The sequence below is a fragment of the Sander lucioperca genome, chromosome 5 (genome assembly GCF_008315115.2).
Source record: "Sander lucioperca isolate FBNREF2018 chromosome 5, SLUC_FBN_1.2, whole genome shotgun sequence".
Taxonomy (NCBI): domain Eukaryota; kingdom Metazoa; phylum Chordata; class Actinopteri; order Perciformes; family Percidae; genus Sander; species Sander lucioperca.
The window spans coordinates 38714927-38734979 of NC_050177.1; the positions used below are offsets into that span (position 1 = coordinate 38714927).

General features: G+C 40.1%; 4 protein-coding genes across 12 annotated transcripts in view; 2 read left to right on the plus strand and 2 right to left on the minus strand.

Moving 5' to 3' along the window:
• Positions 1–3356: 3356 nt before the first annotated feature.
• mrpl44 (mitochondrial ribosomal protein L44) lies at positions 3357–5720 on the minus strand. The gene is made up of 4 exons (XM_031293222.2): positions 5482–5720; positions 4503–4971; positions 4196–4374; positions 3357–3983 (listed from the first exon to the last, which is right to left on the minus strand). The coding sequence occupies exons 1-4, from the start codon at positions 5718–5720 to the stop codon at positions 3809–3811; spliced, it is 1062 nt and encodes a 353-aa protein (XP_031149082.1). The 3' UTR covers positions 3357–3808.
• dnaaf1 (dynein axonemal assembly factor 1) lies at positions 5719–8299 on the plus strand. Of its 2 annotated transcripts, XM_036001346.1 has the most exons (3): positions 5719–6910; positions 7010–7937; positions 7980–8299. In XM_036001346.1, the coding sequence occupies exons 1-2, from the start codon at positions 5938–5940 to the stop codon at positions 7906–7908; spliced, it is 1872 nt and encodes a 623-aa protein (XP_035857239.1). In that variant the 5' UTR covers positions 5719–5937; the 3' UTR covers positions 7909–7937; positions 7980–8299. The 2 variants fall into 2 exon arrangements, with proteins under 2 accessions (XP_035857239.1, XP_031149067.1); XM_031293207.2 differs by having other exon boundaries at positions 7010–8299.
• A 140-nt stretch (positions 8300–8439) lies between these two features.
• mffa (mitochondrial fission factor a) lies at positions 8440–13482 on the minus strand. 7 transcript variants are annotated; one of them, XM_031293224.2, is made up of 8 exons: positions 13265–13482; positions 12356–12573; positions 11879–12045; positions 11660–11751; positions 10572–10736; positions 9449–9505; positions 9131–9215; positions 8440–9020 (listed from the first exon to the last, which is right to left on the minus strand). In XM_031293224.2, the coding sequence occupies exons 2-8, from the start codon at positions 12567–12569 to the stop codon at positions 8889–8891; spliced, it is 912 nt and encodes a 303-aa protein (XP_031149084.1). In that variant the 5' UTR covers positions 12570–12573; positions 13265–13482; the 3' UTR covers positions 8440–8888. The 7 variants fall into 7 exon arrangements, with proteins under 7 accessions (XP_031149084.1, XP_031149083.1, XP_031149089.1 ...); XM_031293223.2 differs by having other exon boundaries at positions 11876–12045; XM_031293229.2 differs by lacking the exon at positions 10572–10736.
• An 800-nt stretch (positions 13483–14282) lies between these two features.
• zgc:158328 (uncharacterized protein LOC567225 homolog) overlaps positions 14283–20053 on the plus strand; it is a 64353-nt gene continuing 58582 nt past the window's right edge. For both annotated transcript variants that reach the window (XM_031293186.2, XM_031293187.1), the window contains exons 1-4: positions 14283–14558; positions 15456–15590; positions 15806–15915; positions 16158–16262. In XM_031293186.2, the coding sequence (XP_031149046.1) occupies positions 14482–14558; positions 15456–15590; positions 15806–15915; positions 16158–16262 (427 nt within the window). In that variant the 5' untranslated portion in view covers positions 14283–14481. The remainder of the gene's footprint in view (positions 14559–15455; positions 15591–15805; positions 15916–16157; positions 16263–20053) is intronic.

Genomic DNA, 20053 nt, shown 5'->3' on the forward strand with positions numbered 1-20053 from the left:
GTCGATAGTACTACTCATACAACTACGACTAATAATAGTAATTTAATCATTGTTATCATGATTTCTATTAATAGTAATGATCAATAATATTTGACAGACAAAAGATAATGATTTTTTTTTAATTATTTTTACATCTATTCAGCACAGTGTTGCCAACACAATGAGAAAAGGGAGAAGGTGTATTAAATGTACAATAACTACTCCAAAGACCACTCAGTAACTGGTCAAGACAACAGGCAGATGACAAGGACCACAAGACAGACCAGTGTCTTTTTCGCCCCTAGTGGTAGTGACCACTGGTCCGTGCCAGGTAGGAGCTTGTCGCGAGGAGCTGGTCAGGACTGTGAGGCAGGTCACAAACACACTGACCTGCATAACCGATAGTACTACTCATACAACTACGACTAATAATAATAATTTAATCATTGTTATTATGATTTCTATTAATAATAGTGATCAATAACATTGGATAGACAAACGATTATGGCTTCTCACATTAGGCGATTCTGCTAACACAGTGAGAAACGTGAAAAGTTGTATTAAAAATAAATACAAACAAACACTCCACAGATCACTCAACTGGTCCAAACAACAGAACAGATCACAGAGGAGGTGGTCAGGACCAGTAATTTTAGTGCCCTTTTGGTCCAGGCAAAGTAACTCATTTTGGAGCCAAAAATAGAACAGCATAGATCATTTCTATAAGGTGTCCAGAACAACATACTAAAAGTCCTAAGAAATCCTAGTTGAGGAAATATGTTTAATTCTCATCAATCCAAGATGTGTGCCAGTAAGGCGAGACAACAATACACCCCTATTTTTTTCCTTTACTCCTATCAGAATAAAACTTCATACAATGAAAGTATCCATGAAAAGTAAAAAAAAAATTGTATTACAAGTTTCTTTGAAAATGAATTTGAATATGCAAATGAGCTATACACTAATCGAATATAGGCTACCCAAAATATACCCGCATAGGCTTAATTTTTTTCCTTTACTCCTACCACAATAAAACTTTACACAATTAAAGTCAACATGAAAAATAAAACATTTTGTATTAGAAGTTTCTTTGAAAATGAATTTGAATATGCAAATGTTCAATATACTAATTGAATATGTCCAAAATACACCCTAATGGGCTTATTTTTTTCCTTTACTCCTATCACAGTCAAACCTCACACAGTGAAAGTATACATGAAAAGTAACATTCTTGTTTTACAAGTGTCTTGGAAAAATCTATTTTAAATATGCAAATGAGCTCAACACTAGGCCTAATTGACTTATGGCCAAAAAGCCACAAGTAGAAAACAGGGGCCAAATAACTCACACATTCATGTCCATTCAGTAGGTTAACTTATGCATAAATACGATAAATTTGAAGTCACTTGCCACACTTACCTGGGTCACTTGCCACAAAAAGACTGATATTGACCTTAAGAATTGATTGCACGGGCGCCCAGATAGCTCAGTTGGTAGAGTGGGCGCCCATATATAGAAGTTTACTCCTCAGCGCAGCAGGCCCAGATTCGACTCCGGCCTGCGGCCCTTTGCTGCATGTCATTTCCCCCTCTCTCTCTCTCCCCTTTCATGTCTTCAGCTGTCCTGTTAAATAAAGGACTAAAATGCCCCAAAAAAATAATCTTTAAAAAAAAAAAGAATTGATTGCACAATCTTGCCTCCAGTTGCTTTCTAAATTCTTTTTTTTTTTTATTTGCAAACAACCCTTACCTAATGACATTCCCCCACAGATAACATCAGAAGAAAGTCAGAATAGCCCTAGTCATTAGTAACGTGGTGAGATTACATTTTGCTACCTTGTCGTGGTGGGGAGGCTTGTGTGCCTCCGTGACCCTGAAGACTATACCGGCGGGGGTTATGCCCCTGGCAGGTACTACCAAGCCAGGCAGTTTTCAGGTTAGAGGCCAGTCTAAAAGCAGCATTGCCATCACCCATTGGCAGTAGGATGATTGGATGAAGATTGGGCTGATGTATTTGTCATACATATGAATGGTGTTTCTACCTATGCAAATTAGGACATATTCAATAAGTGTGGAGCTCATGTGCATATTCAAATTAATTTCAAAAAAAACTTGTAATACAAAAAAAGTTACTTTTCATGTATAATTTTACTATGTAAAGTTTTATTGTGGTAGGAGTAAAGGAAAAAATGAAGCCTATTTGGGTGTATTTTGGGCATATTCGATTAGTGTATAGTTCATTTGCATATTAAAATTCATTTTCAAAGAAACTTGTAATACAAACATTTTTACGTTTCATGGGTACTTCATTTTGATAGGAGTAAAGGAAAAAAAATAGCCCCATTGGGGTGTATTGTTGTCTGGCCTAAGCCTTACTGGCACACATCTCGGATTGATGAGAATTTAACATATTTCTTCAACTAGGATTTCTTAGGACTTTTAGTATGTTGTTCTGGACACCTTATAGAAATGATCTATGCTGAAAAAAATTATTTTACAATTAGTCTGTCGTAAAACGCTACTTTGCCTGTACTATTTGTGCCAGTAAGAAGCTGGTCATGACCGCTGTGCCACTGGTCATGACCAGTGTCTTTAGCGCCCCTAGTGGTTGTGACCACTGATCTGTGCCAGAGACCAGCTGGTCCTGACCACACAGATCTTCATAATCAATAATAATAATCATAATATATCTGATATAGTGTATTTTATACACAAAAGATTATGATCTCTGACATTTATCCAGCTAACAGTGCTGCCAAAACGACAGAAAAGGGGAGAAAATACTAAAGCCGCTTCATAGACCACACGGACCACAGTGCAGACCAGTGAGGAGCTGGTCGCGACCAGTGTCTTTAGCGCCCCTAGTGGCAGTGACCACTGGTCCGTGCCAGACCACAGAATCGGCTACAACCCCCTCTCTTCGAATACTTAGGTTTTCAATGCAATGCGGCATTTTCATTTTAGAAAATATCACAAAACATGTTATGTAGACAAAACCATACTGGATTGGAGAAAATGATGACATAGTACAACATTTCCCTTTTGCCTAAAAGGATGAGGGCTGGTCAGGTTAGTCCTCTGCTAGACTAGCAAAGCCAGCCACATCTCCACAGCGCTTCATCAGCACTGGAGTAGTCCTCTGCATAGAATATGAACCATTTCCAGGGACTACACTTGAAGTCAGTGAGAGTGAGTTGAGTTGAACTTGAGCTCCTTGTAAATGCTTGTCATTAGACATGTAAACAAGATGACTTATTAAAAAAAAAATGGTAATCCTTAAGCAATAACCTACAGATGAAAGGTACCACGTTGACCCAAAAAAAATTTAGATATCAAGTGTATATCCACACACCAAAATAACTTGCATGAACAAAGTCATGGTGTACACATACTTATTACTTTTTTTTTTATTACAGATGAACAACATATAACAGAATACCAAGTAAACCGAATGGCAATTGTATTATTTACAAGGAAAACCAGATACCAGGGCTATTTTGTGCCATGGATTGCTGGATCGGTCATCACCAGTTGACTTTACTCGTGAATATGTTATGAAATTAAATCATTTAAATAACGTAGTTCTTATATTTCTGTCTGAAACCTGGATCTTACTGCACAGTCAGACTTTGTATATGGACAATAACACTGGGGCTGTTGGACTAATGTTTAATAAGGTAGATGGTGATCTTATTTTCTCTCTACAATCCATAGAAAGCATGTTATCCACAAACAAGATGTACTATATCTCTTCATGCCACTATCCTGTCCAACTGCACCCCCTTTAAACGATTTTGTGCTGCAGCAGAACAGTTGTTACATCATTAACATTAATTGCTGCTGACTGACTGAATTAATGGCTGCTGATGCTGCTGTAGTGGAGAGAAGTCAAAGGGTCTGTGGTTCTCAGTGTAGCCGTAGAGTTTCCGGAGGGCCACACGAGCTGCCTCGTCCTCGGCTGCTGCAAGTGTCTCTCCTGGACCCTGAGCCAGAAGCTTCTTGTTGCTGAATTAACACACGTAAACAAATACCAAAAAGTAATTACACTAGGCAGATTAAACACAAAAACACTTTTAACCATCAAGTCTAAAATGAATTACCTGCATCTCACTCAAACCTCAAAAGTGTAACTTTTAATGTAACTTGATTTTTAGGACACTCAGTTTTCAAATCTTTAATTACTGTAATTGTAACAGCATCCACAACAGCACACATACCTGTACAAGCCGACAAAGTATAGAGGCAGGACGGTACTAGCTCCAGCAGACCTGATGAGGCGAGGCTCTGGCAGTGGGACGTTCCTCTTAGTAAGCTCTTCCACTAATAGTCCCATGGGGTTGATAACTGTCCACATATCAAACAGGTCCTTCCCTATCAGCTGAGTGACCAGGAAATCCTACGGAGAGGGGAGATGAAAATGAAAAATGTCATACTACTGTAAAAAAGAACTCTGAAGGGGGACAAATGATAGTAAATATTGAGTACCCATAATAATCTGCAGCAATACTCCCATCATTCTCTTACCCTGAGGAACAACCCAGTTTGCTCGGCTCCACTGCTCTCCTGTAAAACTCCAATCACTGCCATGAATGTAGAATGAAGCACATCATCAGGAACAGGACATTCTGCACTCATGGTTAGGTCTTCAATGCCAAGATTTCTTGCTACATAGGTCACCACTGCTGAACTGGTAAGGTGCCCTACGACACTCTCCACCCCCTCACTCGGCAGGCTCGGGAAGCTGGCCCCGCACCAGTCGGTCAGGAAGCTTTTAGTGAAACCCGCTCCCTTTCTACTCAGCTGGACATTATCTTTCAGAACAAGAGCAGTGGTCCCAGAGTCCACGCCTAACCCCTTTCTCCTCTCTTGCTCCGCCTGCAGGTAACAGGGATTGATGAAGGCTGTTTTCAGTACGTCCAGGGAGAAGTTCTCATGGAGGCGGCTGCTGAAAGCCTGAACCTCAGCGTGGTAATCCCAGTGAGGCTGCTGAGAGCTGAAAGAAAGTCAAACATGGAGTTAACTAACTTCCTCTACAAAAGAAAAATCCAAACTGGGTCTTGCGAAAAAACTGGATCTGGTGCTGTTGGGGTTATTCAAAATCCCTATGTATGTGTGACATTCTTAGTAACTGTACACTAAAGTTAATAGTTTTTGTACCATGAGGACAAAAGTGTCTGAGGAGTATGGTCAAAACTATGTTACATGAAATTCTTAAATATAAAATGATAATATGAGAAGCACAAATATGGGCCAGCCTTTCCTCCACCTGTGCAAACAAACGATGATTGGTAGCTACGCCCCTGGATTCACTTTAAAAACTGGAAATAGTATCAACATGCGCACTGCTAAACAAGTGTAATGCAATTATACTTTCTTATATATATTAAGCCTACTCAATCGGCTAAGATGAATAAACACACACTGACCAATATATGAAATACAGTAACGTTAATGGCCTTGAGATGCTCTCTAGTGCACTCTTGTCAGCTAACGTTAGCCTCACCGTGGCTTCGGTGGTGGAGGTCCTTCAAGCTTTAACTTCTTTGCCATGAGGTGTGTATATGCTTTCATCCATCGCTTTTTCTCTCTAACCTGTGATAATGATACGTTTCTGCAAACACGCTGACAGTGAATTCCTAACGTTAGCACACCACGATTTAGTATAAATCCGGACGCCATGGTCGACAGCAGACATGAGAGTGCAACAGCTAAAACTGTCCGGCACGGAACAAGAAACAACATCCGGCTAGCCAGACCGTTCGAGAGTTCCTAACTAACGACCAAGCGTTACCATGGAAACAAACATTAACGTTTACTAACGTTAATCGACAGAGCGGACTGCCGAGTGAAATTTACGGGACTAGCTACACATCTTACAAATTGCTAGAATACGAATACAAAATAAGTATAGATTATTTATTTCTATTTCTCCTCTTGTTAATTTGTATATTTTTTGGCGATGTTCACTCCTGAAGTCCAGGAAACGATGGGAGATAAAGTAGTGCCAGCGACTCAAATGGAATGTGGAGATGCCGAAATAACTTCTTCTGTCAAAGATAAAGTGGATGCCATGATAAAGGATGAAGCTCAAGAAAAGAAGGAAAGTAACAAAAAACTGCAAAGCCCACTTCAAGAGAGAAGAGCAAAACATTCAGAGCCACGCATGACCAAGACGTTCCTTAAAGACCATTGTAAGCAGAACAAACTTTACTCAACGCCTTGCCTGAATGACACACTGTACCTGCATTTCAAAGGGTTCTCCGCCATTGAGAACCTAGAGGAGTACACAGGACTGAAGTGTCTCTGGCTGGAAAGCAATGGGCTTCAACGTATTGAGAACCTGGATGCCCAGACTGATCTGCGCTCCTTGTTCCTTCAGCAGAACCTCATATACAAGCTAGAAAACCTTGAACCTCTGAAAAAGCTCTGCACCCTTAATGTCTCCAACAACTTCATACACATCATAGAGAATATCTCCTTCCTTCCTGACCTGAGCACTCTGCAGATAGCCCATAACAAGCTGGAGACTGTGGAGGACATAGAGCATCTGAGTCAGTGTCTGGTAATCAGTGTGCTGGACATGTCTCACAATCTGTTATATGACCCTGAGATCCTCCTGGTACTTGAGGCCATGCCAGAACTGCGTGTGCTAAATCTAATGGGAAATGAGGTGGTGAAAAAAATCCCAAACTACAGGAAGACCATGATTGTGCGTCTCAAGCAGCTCACCTTCCTCGACGATCGCCCTGTGTTCCCCAAAGACAGGGCATGTGCAGAGGCATGGGCAGTGGGAGGGCTGGAAGCGGAGCGTAAAGAGAGGGAGCAATGGGAAACACGAGAGAGGAGGAAAATCCAGGACAGCTTGGACGGCATTGCAAACATTCGAAAGAAAGCCCAGGAGAGACAACGCCTTCGAGAGCTACAGGAGAAAGGTATACGGTTTACAACTTTTACTACCCTGGTGCACACATACACAGAGTAAATGTGGATTTGCATCTTTAAACAGTAGCCTACAATCTGCTTCATTTCAGGGGTGACTGAGGCTTCCACCGCTCCAGAGACTCCATGTGAGGAAAATGACACCCAGACGACCCAAGTCTTTGTGCAGGACTGCCTGGATGCCCATGAAGAGTTCATGCAGAGTCAATCAACACAGGGGCCCAATGAACATCAGTCAAACTGCGAACATCTTAAAGCAGAGCAGCCAGATCAGGGTTTACAGAGGGACCAGTTAGAGAAAGGTGACCAGGAGACATCACAGATAAAGGTGACTGTGACACAAGAGAAAGAGGGGGTGAATCCAGAGCACTCAGCACAAGAGCAAGAAAGTATCGCAGGAAAGATGCTAGAGACAGAAATAGGAGATGATAAACAACAACAAAACCAGTCACATGGAATCCAGTTAATACGAAACGAAGCGGAGAGAGAGCAGGCAAACATGAGCGAGCGGTTTGAAAGAGAACAGCCTTCTGTGGTCAGGGCAGATGAGGTTGTACAGGCACATGGTCCCGGACCACTGGTTACAGAGCTGGAGGATGCAGACCAGCTGGAAACCATTCACCTTCCACTACATCGCTCACTGCATATTGATGACCTGCCTGATCTGGAGGATGTGGACACAGAGGACTTCACAGCAATGTTCTCTTTTCAGCAAGTGCTCAAACCTAAAATAGAGGTCATATCAGGAGGCAGTGATGAGGATGAGCCAATGGGGAGTCAGAGTGAGGGCATCCCCACCTTTGGTCCAGATAAAAATTCAATGCTCTTAAGAGGCTGTAAGAAATCAACCGGAGTCTCCAACAATTCTTCATCATTGGTGTATCCAGAAGAAGGGGGTACCCTTGGGCCACTCATTTTTGAACCGGTGGGAAACTCCAAACCAAACCCGGCCCCTTCTCCACCACGCTGCCTGATTGAGGAGCTGGAATGATGCGTTCAAGGTTTAGAGCATTTTTGTCAGATTAAAGTGATAAACTAGTCTCACGGGACACAGCTTCAAATTAAAAATGTCCTAATGCTGGCAGGCCCATGGAAAGCCCAATCAGGGCAACGCTTTAGTTTAAAAAATTATTTAGCTGTTGTTGTATTGACATGTAATTCATTGTCTAGCATATTTGTGTTAAAGAATTTCATAGCCATGTTGTTTATATGGGCGTTAATTGTAACACTGTGAAAACAAAATAAATCGTACATTATCTGTTCGGTTTTCTTTTATAATCTTTTCCGTTTGTGGCAGTAATAGCTTTATACCTACATATTAGGATAACACAGAAGTTAATGACTGTATTCAGTTTTCAGTTTATCTAAAGACCAAAAAAAAATTAATTTATGAAAAATTAAATATTCAGCATTGGGCAGATATTATGATTAAAAAATATATATAAACAGTGTAAATAAAAACTGGAAAAAAAATGCATTTCACTTAAACAAATCAAAAAAAAAAATACAGGACAGCTCATCATTGGTTTTACTAAATTGTATTACATTTCCCAGTTCAAGTCACATATTACTCTCTCCCCAATAAATATTCAACATGTTACATCTCCACATTGCTGCTCCATTTTCCTGTTTTGGTAAACTATGCTTTACTGTACTAGATGACTTCTTTCCACAGCTCTGGGTGACATGGACAAATATTTACAATAAGTCATGCTTAGCATCGCGCAAGAAGATTTGTAATAAAAACAAAACATGAGACAGGATGAAATGAGAGTAAAAAAATAAAACTGTACATGTATTAAATAAACCAAATCAAAATATAAGCCCTGTGGGCAACAGGCCTTGTACACGTTACAAGGTCTTCCTCACACAGGGACTGAGTGCAGCGAGTAGCTAACATTTGACACATAGAATAAGGGATAGTCCGTTCTTCTGTCGTGGTGATGGCAGAAATACTCTACGTACTCGGCTCTAGCGTCGCAACCACACCCAGGTGTTGACGAGCCAGAAAGCAACAGTGACCGAGTACAGGATCATCTCTCGCTTTGTTCGCTCCTTGTTCTCCTCTTCCAAATGTTGGAGTCTCCGGTTCAACTTGATGAGCTATAGATGAATAATAATTTAAAAAAAAAGTATGTTTTCTCAGTCACAGAGGTTCCACGATTAGCCCTTTGCACCAGTAGATGGAGATAGTGTATTTATTAAGGACTAACCTGACGTCGAAGCGTTGTTGCATCAACCACAGTCATGTCATCAGGCCCCGCATCCAGTGTGCCTTCATATGTTGATAATGCAAGCCTGCCAAAGAGAACAGTCAATTTGAGAATTACATAATTCAACCACAACAGAGTGTATAATTTAAATAGCACGTTTTCAATGCATCGCACAAGATAACGATAGCAACCTCATTTCAATTGATTTTTCTACCGGGGCTTAATCTGATTTCTTGACCCGAAATGAGAATGAAAGGAAAGAAAGGATGAGCAAAAGGACATGGATCAGAATGAAGGTTAAGTGCCAGGTCAAGTTACCTGGAGTCATGCAGGGGGTTGGAGCTCATGGCCGACCCCCCTCGCAGTGATGGTTTGCTATAGAGGTGGGGAGAGATGGGGTTGGGAGAAGGGAAACGTAAGAGATAGAGCAACATACACATGGCACAGGGTTGCATACATGCACACACCTTGCATGTCCTTCACATAACTACACTTTTTCTGTTATCTTTCTAAGCTTTTAAAATTAATGTCTTATTTAACACTTATTTAAGTGCTCTTAAATATTTATTTTTTTTACACTATCCTTAAAAAACAGATCACAAAAATTCTGATGCTTTTCTTCTCAGGATCCACCCCTACCAGATGCTAAGAATGTGAAGGAGAGTTTTGTATATTAATCTTCTGAAGTGGGCAGAGTGTATGAATACACACTGGTAACCTTTTAATGCCTCTATTTCTGCTTTTACCTCATGCATTCCTAAGCAAACTGTCAAAAACTCAAACAGTTGCAAAACCATGAGAAAAGGTGTAAGCTAAAATGTGTATGGTAAGGTTCTTTTTGCTCTGATAAAACATCTTTAAAATGGATTGTCTGTAATATGCTGTGGTTTGTTTATAGTTTTTCCTGACACAAACACATGTCCTAAAGGGGATGATTAACTTTCTTCCAAAATGAAATCTACATTTTAAAAAGGTTGACAAGACCTAGTACAACTTACACAAGTGCTTCAACTTCCACCTGAAGGTAGGTTCAATAGCTACTACTTGACCGAAATATGTCTAGCAGTAACGGCCTGTACCAAACTCTTTAAAAAAAAGCCACAGATTGAAAAAGGTACATCAGGTAAAATGGCTACATTTTGAATACATGCGGTATTAATATTGTTACTGAATGTTACAAATAGTCAGTTAGAAATGGCCATGTAATGTTTGAGCCTACCACACAAACACTCACAACCTTCCAACATACAGTAACTAAGGGCCAAACAACAACACGCTTCCCCTAAAAACAGGGTGCTGAGGAGCCGAAATCAAAGTAGATTTAATGAGACTTTGAGGAAGTAAAGACAACTGATGCATTCAGTAATGCCACCTATGACCAATATCTAACAAGCCAAGATTTTTTTTAAAGACAAAAATGGCCGGATGATTGAGAGGTCACCTGCGAGGGTTCTCGTCCAAGACCTCCAGGACCTGCTGGTAGGCCCGACGTGTAGTGGACTGGATGAAAGATAGAACACTGCTAGCGCTGTACAGGTTGTGTTCTTCTTCAGTCACGGTGAGAAGGGGGCAAGGGTGAACAGTGGCTGGGGGGGACGGGGTCGCACTGCTCAGTGCCCACCGTTTAGAGCAGCACATTCAGAGGAAAAAGGGAGAAAAGGCAACAGAGGAAAGAAAGGAAGGAGAGGGAGAGAAATAAGGAAAATAAACTGTCCTCAACTTTGTAGAAAATTGCAACCGAGTGAAAGTAAGTAAATGCAATGTTGCAATAGCAAGATATTTAACCTGACAACCACTTACAGTGCTTTACTAACATAATAATACACCCAACAAAAAACAGAAACGGAGATGTGAACTAAAGGCATTGGCAAGCAAATGATTCCAATCTTGATTAGATTGCTCAAGACCACTGTCTTGTTCTTTCAGTGACCTTATCAATAGTACCAGGATGTCACATGCAGTTGATTGAAGGAAGGTGATCAGGACATTAAGTGTTTTTTGCCACATAATTGTTAATTGTTAAAATTGTTAATTATATGCACCCAATCCCAATTAAAGCTACAGAGCACACACAACATTCAAATACGTACAGTACAGCCAGTAAACTGTACCGCCTGCATCACAATTTTCCTTTAATGGTTTTCTATCACGTCCTAAAGTGTTGCTGAAAAGGGGAGTGTAGGCTTATACACTAATTAGTAATATTTTCATTTTCCAGTAATCCTGAAATCGTTAAACAAATCTGGAAAGGATCAAATCTAATTTTTTACATCAAATGTTTAATATCACGGTGTTATTGGATTAGCGTCTGCGACAAAAACAGCTATATTCTGCATTGAGACTGAAAGCAACAAAAGTTCTCGCAACAAAACGTCTTATAACGGCAAGGACAACAGACAACCAGCAACGTCACAGAGACAAAGGGACACAGAAAACATAGAACCAAAAGAAAGATGCTACAGTATGTATATAGGAGATAAGATGGAGCTGGTACCAAGCTAATGATGGTATATCCAGACCAATACTCACGCAGAATCGTTGCGCGTCAGCGGACTGTTATGACGGGCAGCTGCATTCTCACTGGCTGAACGTTCCCGTCGTACTCGTGCTTGGGGCCGCAACTACAAAAAATAATGACAATTGATTTATTCAGTTTATGGTTTACTGTAAGGAAATTGTTTAAACCAATAAGTGGATTTTATGCAGTGTTTGTGTAAAAGACAATGTTGTTGCCTTATCGCTTACCACCTCCTCACTGTCTGGAGCTGCCCGCTGCTCCTCTTCCAGGAAGTCCAGGGGCCGATCACTCAGCGTGAGGACTCTGGGTGGAGTCTTCAGTGATAGGGTTTCTAGTGGTGTTGACTGGATTAGGTCCAGGTCTCTAGGTCTGGAGAACTGGGGGTCATTACTGTCTCCTGACAAAGGAAGGTATAAATGAGAGATTGATGCATTTTATACTTCACTTAATTTAATGATGATTGTAATGCTGCGTTTAAATAATGACTTCAATCTCCACATGTATAGTGAACTAACATGCCAGTGTGCCTAAATACTTTTTGTTTCATTTTCAGTCTTTAATAATTGACAGCTAGTATCTAATAACAACAAAGTAACAAAGTCAGCTGACAAGCACCAATGGCGTACAGAGTTTGTGTGTAGTAAAAGACTTTGAACAGCACAGAAAACACAGCCCTACATTAAAATAATACTTAACAGCATACTAACCAGCAATCACAATTCTCTCTGGGACTTGCATTGTGACACTGTGGGGGACCTCCTGAGATCCAAGATTAGGGTCCTCGTGGGCTTGAGGAGCCACTCGGAGCATCTCAGGGATGCGCATCCTCTGGCTGATCCCTTCAGTGTAGTCCAGCTCATACTGGATACGGTTCATCTCCGCCATCTCTGCTGCGGGGGAAGGGAATGCTGCTCCGTTCATTTCGCTGTGAGGAATGATTTGTTCAGCAGCACAGAGCTAATTGTTAGCCACACAAAGGTCACAAAGGGCAGAGTAGCGTTACATGCCAACATGAGAGAACCATGTGTCCTGATAGCTTTACTTTCAGTCTTGCTGTATACCTACTGGTAAACTACAACTACTACTAGCCTACACATAGCTCACAAAACAAGAATCTCTATAAGGATCTCAGAAAATATTGGTGCAGCTAATGAGCTGTAGGCAGGAGTTAGAGATGGAAAATGTCTCGTGACACTATCATATGATGATAACTTGGTGCCTTCTGACTTGGGCACAAAGGGACATGTAACAGTTTGCCAGCAATCTTGACTGTATGAGATAAGAGTTGCTACAGCTGCTGCTCGCATTACAGGATATATATTGTATTGACCATGAATGCTAATATCAACATGGTGATATCATTGGCCAATACTAGTAAAGCTAATAACACAGTAGTTACTTGATTACCTTTTAAAACTAACATTCACCAATATCCCCGGTTATTAGTAAACTGTAATTGTCTAGCTCGGGGATTTAAGTAACTGTTAGGAGATCTAAGTTAACGCTACGTTAACAAAATCCTGAAGCTAACGTTAGTGTTGTTCAGACAGCTAACGTAATGTAACGTTAACACATTAGCGCCATTTCAAGCTAGCGCGGTAGTTTCGGTTTCTTACCGTTTGGTTTGTTGCTACCTTTCCAATAAAGAATGTATTTACCAAAAGACAAAGTAAATAACAACTTGTAAATATACTCAGAATGGTACAGTTAAGAGCATGTATTACAGATGATGTCAGACATTTCCTTGTGTTGATAAGAGAGAGGACCCTCCTCTCTTTTTCCGCTGTCTGTTCTCCGAAAAGGAAGCACCAAAGCACCAAGAGGAAGTGACGTCGCTTCACCAAGCGCTTAAATTAAAAGCAGAAACATGAGAATGTCTATAAGCAGAGACGGTTTAGATCATATGTCTATGTCTATGGTTTAGATAGAGGATCTTTGGTCCAAGTTTAATTGTTTTTTTTGGTTCGATGTGCAACCTCTTTATATAGAGTCTATGTTTGCAACCAATTATTTGGTTTAATCTAATTTGTTAATTGTATCTCAACAATATAACGTTCTCAACAGTACTCTTAATAAGGCTACTGCCATATGTATTGTTTATATTTTTAAATTTTCATCATCAAATATAGGCTATTTAATGTTACACATTTATATGCTTCTGTTTTTTGTAGGCTACTATTTTGCTGCTGTGACACTTCAATATTAGATATATCTGAGTGGTATCAGTAAAGTTGATCTTAATCTAATCTAGCCTATTTAATGTAGAATGTAGGTCTATATCACACAAGATTTCATCACATACATTATACATGTTCAATATTTTTTGATTTATACATATGTAATAAAACAGAGCTAACTATAGTAGAGCCTACTATCCTGTCCTCGGATATTTTGCCAGTGTCCCAATTAGCCTACATGTAAATACGATAGGCTATTTAGAAAACCTTTGGCGATAATTTCTCTTAATACAACTGTCACATCATGTATTCATTCAAAGGATAGGTCTAATAGTATAAGCATGTCTGGGTGTTTTCATAGTCAGTGCACAGGTCAATGTCTCCGGGGGTTTTGGGAGGTGGCCCCTCAGTGACTGTGGGTGGTGCGTTTACTCGGAGCCATTCAAAGGCTGCCATTGACAGAATAGTCGTCCCTCTGCTTAACCAGGGAATGGGAAAACACGTCTGTGTTCTCGAGAAATATCAAAACAAGACAAACATTAACTTTTGAGTCATGTCTTAAGGCGGACCTAATGTCAGGATGCTCTTCATTTGATGGACACAGAGGCTGCGCCGATTGAGTCTACTTCTCTCCGTGTCTGTAACTGGCTGAAATTATGTTCCCAGATATTTTTTGTCTGATATTATTGAGCACTATGCGCATCGCATCATCTTTGGAGCTGCAACTTGGCATGTAAGAGACGCTTTTTAATTTAGATCATTTCCACTGTTTTTACAGTTTACATGTGCACTTAGCCTTTTAGATTGTATGCTATTGAATATTCAGGTGAGTGAGAATTTATTTTTAATTCATTTATTACAAAGACGGTTAAGGCCTAAATACATACCCCAAGTCTTGCAAATAATTTAACTCTGTAATTCTGTTCCTTTATAGTTTACTTACTATGTTCAATGCCCACTAGGCGTCGCTTTTTCAAGTACTCGATGAGGATGGATGTATGTTTTATAGCACTGCTGTAACGTGCTTTTGCATAATAGCTGCCATTGGAATGTGCTTTTTATTTTTTTGTACAGTATTCTGCCAGAGGTTTAAATAGACTCTGCTCAACACGATGGAAGGAATCGTTTTCATTACAGGAGAAGCTGTATACTTCATCTAATTAACTTCAGGCTGCTTGAAACCAGATGGTTTGTGGAGGAGGACACCTGGATAGTTTAGGATAGCTGCACTGACAACATCTGTGCTTTATAATGGACTTGCACACATCAGTACATGCATGCAGGCACATTAACATGCACAAACATTTCTGGAGCAAAAAATGTTGTTTGTTGTTTATGGGGTGCTGTAGGCAGTGTCTTAACTATGCACGTTTCTTCCTGGACCTTAATCATGCACATTGCGCCGAACAGGAGGCTATATAATTGTTCAACAAACAATGTGTCTGTCATGAGCTGATGTTCTTGCAACTGAATATGTATATAACTTGTGGAAGTTCATGTCTGTTGGAGTACATACATTTGCTCTAGAGCAGGCTTAGACAACCCCTAAACGTAACTAAGTCTAATGTAATTTTAATTGCACCTGTCATCTCTTTCTTGTTTTGTTTCTGTGTGTTTTTTCCATGGACAGGCCAAATGTTTGTGCTGACCAGGAGATGTCCATGTTGGGGGGCCGTCAGCCTTGTGTCCAGGCTTTTACCCGCATGGTAAAGGTGTGGAAGCAGGGTTGCACCAGCCACACATGGTGTATGGGCTATGAGAGAAGGTAAGAGCAAAAAATACTTTCACAACACACGAAAACTTTATCATTGACCATTACTATTCCATAAAGACATCTCATTCATAAGCACAGCTGCAGTAGGAGTCGTGATGGGGTGTTTTACAGATATACATTACTTAATAAATAGTTAATAATATCTATAAACCTATAATGCAACTTCCATACAATCCTGTGACTATAGCAGAATTTCTCCTTCTCAGGACAGCCTACTACACAGTGTACAGGCAGGTGTACAACATGGATTTGCACACAGTCTATAATTGCTGCCCTGGCTGGACTCGGGAGGGTGAAGAGATGGGCTGTCTGCATAGTGAGTAATGGCATTATACACACATAGCCTACTGTATGTATCACATAGGGCTAGTTTTAATATTGCTATGAAGCTGTATATTTCAATTTAATATTTAGTACAATAATTGAACTGGAAAAATTAAGCAGGAATGTAGCCAGCCTACTGACTAGATGGAGATCTCCATCATCCGTACAAATAGAAATGCACAAAAACATGGATACATCAGCAGCCTTGTGGTATATGATATGTGATATATGCAGGGGTGTGTGGTGCCAATACATGTTTCAACGGAGGCCAGTGTGCAAGGATTGGAGACCAGATATGTCAGTGTCCACTGGGCTTCAAAGGGATGCGGTGCCAATATGGTGAGTTTTCATTCCCACCTGTTAAAGTTAGTCATGTTTATAAACCTGCATACCCACTCCTTGAATTGCAGGCATTCATACACAGTATGCAGCAATAAGCTGAGTTCAGCTATGTGACTGAGTGAACTGACTTACATCCTCAGAGGACAACATGTTGTTAAAGCTTTAATAGGCCCAGTTCATACCTTATGCTTTCACTTTGCAGAAGCAGAATGAGCCTGTAGTGTAGCTGTGATTGGATGAGGCTGCTCTGTGGGGAGTCTCTGGTAGTTAAAGGTAGAAGAAATGCTGGAGGAAGGAAGGAATGGTTTCCTTTGAAGGCTAGAGCCTGGAGTGCTGTGGCTAACCCAGCTGAGCCTCCACAAACTATAGAGATATAACTATAAAAACTGTATGCTAATGAGGGTATATGCCGTTCTGGTTTCATAAAAAAACGTTTCTTTAACACATTAGTTAAAGACTAAAAAAAATATTTTTTTGTCACAGACAGGCAACTTAGTTCAACATTTTGGGAATAGGGAAATACACGTATTAGCGTTCGAGTGGAGAGTTAAATGAGAAGATTGATACCACTGTCATATCTGTACAGTAAATAAAATATGAAGCCACAGACAGCAGCTGGTTAGCTTATCTTAGCATAAAGCATGGAAACAGGGGGAAACAGCTAACCTGGCTCTGTCAAACAGTAGCAAAATCCACCTACCAGCACCTCCTAAAGCTCACTAATTAACATAGCTCAATGACAATTTGCTGTTTTACGAGGGGCTATGTGCCAGACTGTTTCTTGCCTGGTAGCAGTAACTTCCTAGAGTCTTCAATGGTTGACTGGCAACTGCTCAGAGGATTAAACAAATGAGATATAAAATGTAAATCAGTAAGCTTTAGAGGTTACCTTTGGATAAAGCCAGGCTAGCTGTTTCCCCCTGTTTACAGTCTTTGTGCTAAGCTAACTGGCTGCTGGCTGTAGCGTTATAGTTACAGTAGCCTACTGTACAGATATGAAAGTGGTATCAATGTTCTTATCTAACTCTCCGCCAGAGTTCAAATAAGCAAATTTTCCCAAAACAATGTTCTGTGTTAAAGAATTTGAAGACATCTCTAAGGACAGAAAAAAACCAGGGTGTACAGTCTCAGTAACCTCAGGCTTCTAAATAATGTAATTTCACATACTGAACAGTCTTGACTCTCAAAGCGGGAACCTGGGCTCTGTCATCATTAAATGGTAAACACTTCCAGGAAGCTTGTACGACACCTGATGTCCCCTCTTGTCTTTGAGCATTGTCTCGTCACCGTCAGCCTATGTTCTTTCTACTGTCCAAAGCCCTGCAGTCTACGTCAACACGCAAACAGGAGGATGGTTGTTAGTGTTTTGGAAGAGTCCCACTGAGACAGAGGATGTTTGGTTCCTACCCCCCACATGCATACAAACACATACACATACTGCAGAGGCTCTCCTGTTTGATTCCTTGAGTTTCCCAGGAGAAAGGACCTGCCTGCCAGGGGTTTAAAGCAGTTCTTCCTCTTGCAAAGACATTTCACAGGAACGTGTCATTGTTTGTTAGAGGCAGATCTCCTGTGCGTTTGTTTTGACATGGGCTCTTTGATTTTCACACATCAGAGTGACAAACAGGGAGCTGATAGAGATATTAGATCTAATCAGAATTCCTCTAGGTTTCTCTTCCTCTCTTGCACATCCTGTGACCTGTGCTTCGAACTCATCTCATCTCGCTCTTCTCTTTTTGTAAAATTTTGAAGTTTGACTTCAGTAACAAATACTACTGTCTAAGGTTCATTGTTATGTAAAGGCAACATAGACTTTTGACTTTTGAACTACAGTACAGTGCCACAATACCTGAGGTATACAATATCGTTTTAGACATTATCATATCCCAGTGTCGTGTAGAGAAGAGTAATAACGCTGTGAACAGCTGAGGTTTGTTCCTTAATTGCAATTACAGGAAAACACAGAACTTTTGGGAAATGTTTAAAACTATCATTTAAATGGTGAGATCATAGATGTGAAATAGAGCGATTATAGGCCACTAGCATGATCTAAAACTAGGAATATAGGAACTTTTAACAGCTCATAAGTTATGTGGTAAATGTTGATATGAAGACTGAATGCCAAGTATTTAGCAAAATACACTACCGGTCAAAAGTTTGGGGTCACTTAGAAATTTCCATTCCACTCCATTACAGACAGAATACCAGCTGAGATCAGTTGCATTGTTTTTTAACCAGGGCAGCAGTTTTCAGATTACATTATGTGCTTACATAATTGCAAAAGGGTTCTCCAATGTTTTCTCAGTTAGCCTTTTAAAATGATATCAGATTAGTAAACAGAATGTGCCTTTGGAACATTGGATGAATGGGTGCTGATAATGGGTAGATATTGCATTAAAGATCAGCCACTTCTTTCTACAACAGTCGACAACCCTTTTGCAATTATGTAAGCACATAATGTAATCTGAAAACTGCTGCCCTGATTAAAAAAACAATGCAACTGATCTCAGCTGGTATTCTGTCTATAATGGAGTGGAATGGAAATGTCTAAGTGACCCCAAACTTTTGACCGGTAGTGTACATAATGCAGTTAATATTATAGAAAATAACATACTGTTTTGAACCATGAATTATCCCATAAAGGAAGGCACCCATAAGTGTGATTTGTTTGTTTCGATATAAGTGAGATTTGCTGTAAGAGAAATGTTTACAGCAAAAACTCACTGGAAAGCAGAATAATGTGTGTTTTTTCACCTGAAATAGAGCTCCAGAACAAACCTGGCTACATTAGTAATCTATGAACTATTAATAATAATAACAACATTAAAGTTAAGGTTTATTACTTTGGGTACTGCTAGTTATTCAACATTATACAAAAAGGAAAACATGTTGGCAAAAAGACGTACTGTATCTCATCACTTAACCAGTAAAATAAGCAACGGGCCATTCCACAAAACCTTGATTTGGTCCTTGGTGGACATAAAGATCAAAAAACGTTCTGTGTTTGCGTATAGTGGATATTAGCAATGTATTGCACATTCCAGCTCCAACTCTAGCTTCCAACACTGAGCCACCATGGTTTCACCAGGGAATCCTCTTCATTATTAGATCTGCGGTGTTGTGAGCTTTAACATTCCACATTGACAGACTTATTACTGTCCCATATGTGATTCATGATGGAGAAGAAGCAGATACAGTAGAGAGCCTGTGCAGATATATCTTGGAGTAATAAGTTAAAGGCAGCTGGTCTTGATGTTTGGTCATGAAGATGTTTCTCAAGGCTTCCTTAGATTTATTATATGGTGTTTCCTGCATGCTCTTATCCTTTCCCATATGCTCTGAATCCTACTGCATGTAATGCCTGTTGTAGCGTGTAAGTGTTTCCTGCCCTGCCTGGTTGATTTTCTGCTTGTTGGTCCATCTGCCAATCAAACTGTCCTTCTGTTTCTATATTATAAACTTCACCTGTACTGAAGACTGAAGCACTGCATGTGCATGTATTTTCAAATTTCCTCAAAGTAATTACTTTATTATGTGACAAATGATGACATGTTTGTTACTGAGAACATAATACTTTTTTAATTAACTCTGTGGCAAATGATCACTCACTATCACTGTTAACACGTATAGTGCTTCAGATACTATAATAATAAGGATGAAGGATGAGAGGGGTTGCTTTAGAGACAACATATCCGCTTTGCCTTTTCAGCACAATTCACCCCAGCTTGACTTCAGTAGAGGGAGAGTACACTGAGAGTAGTGTTAAAAACAGTGTGGCTCTGGTAATA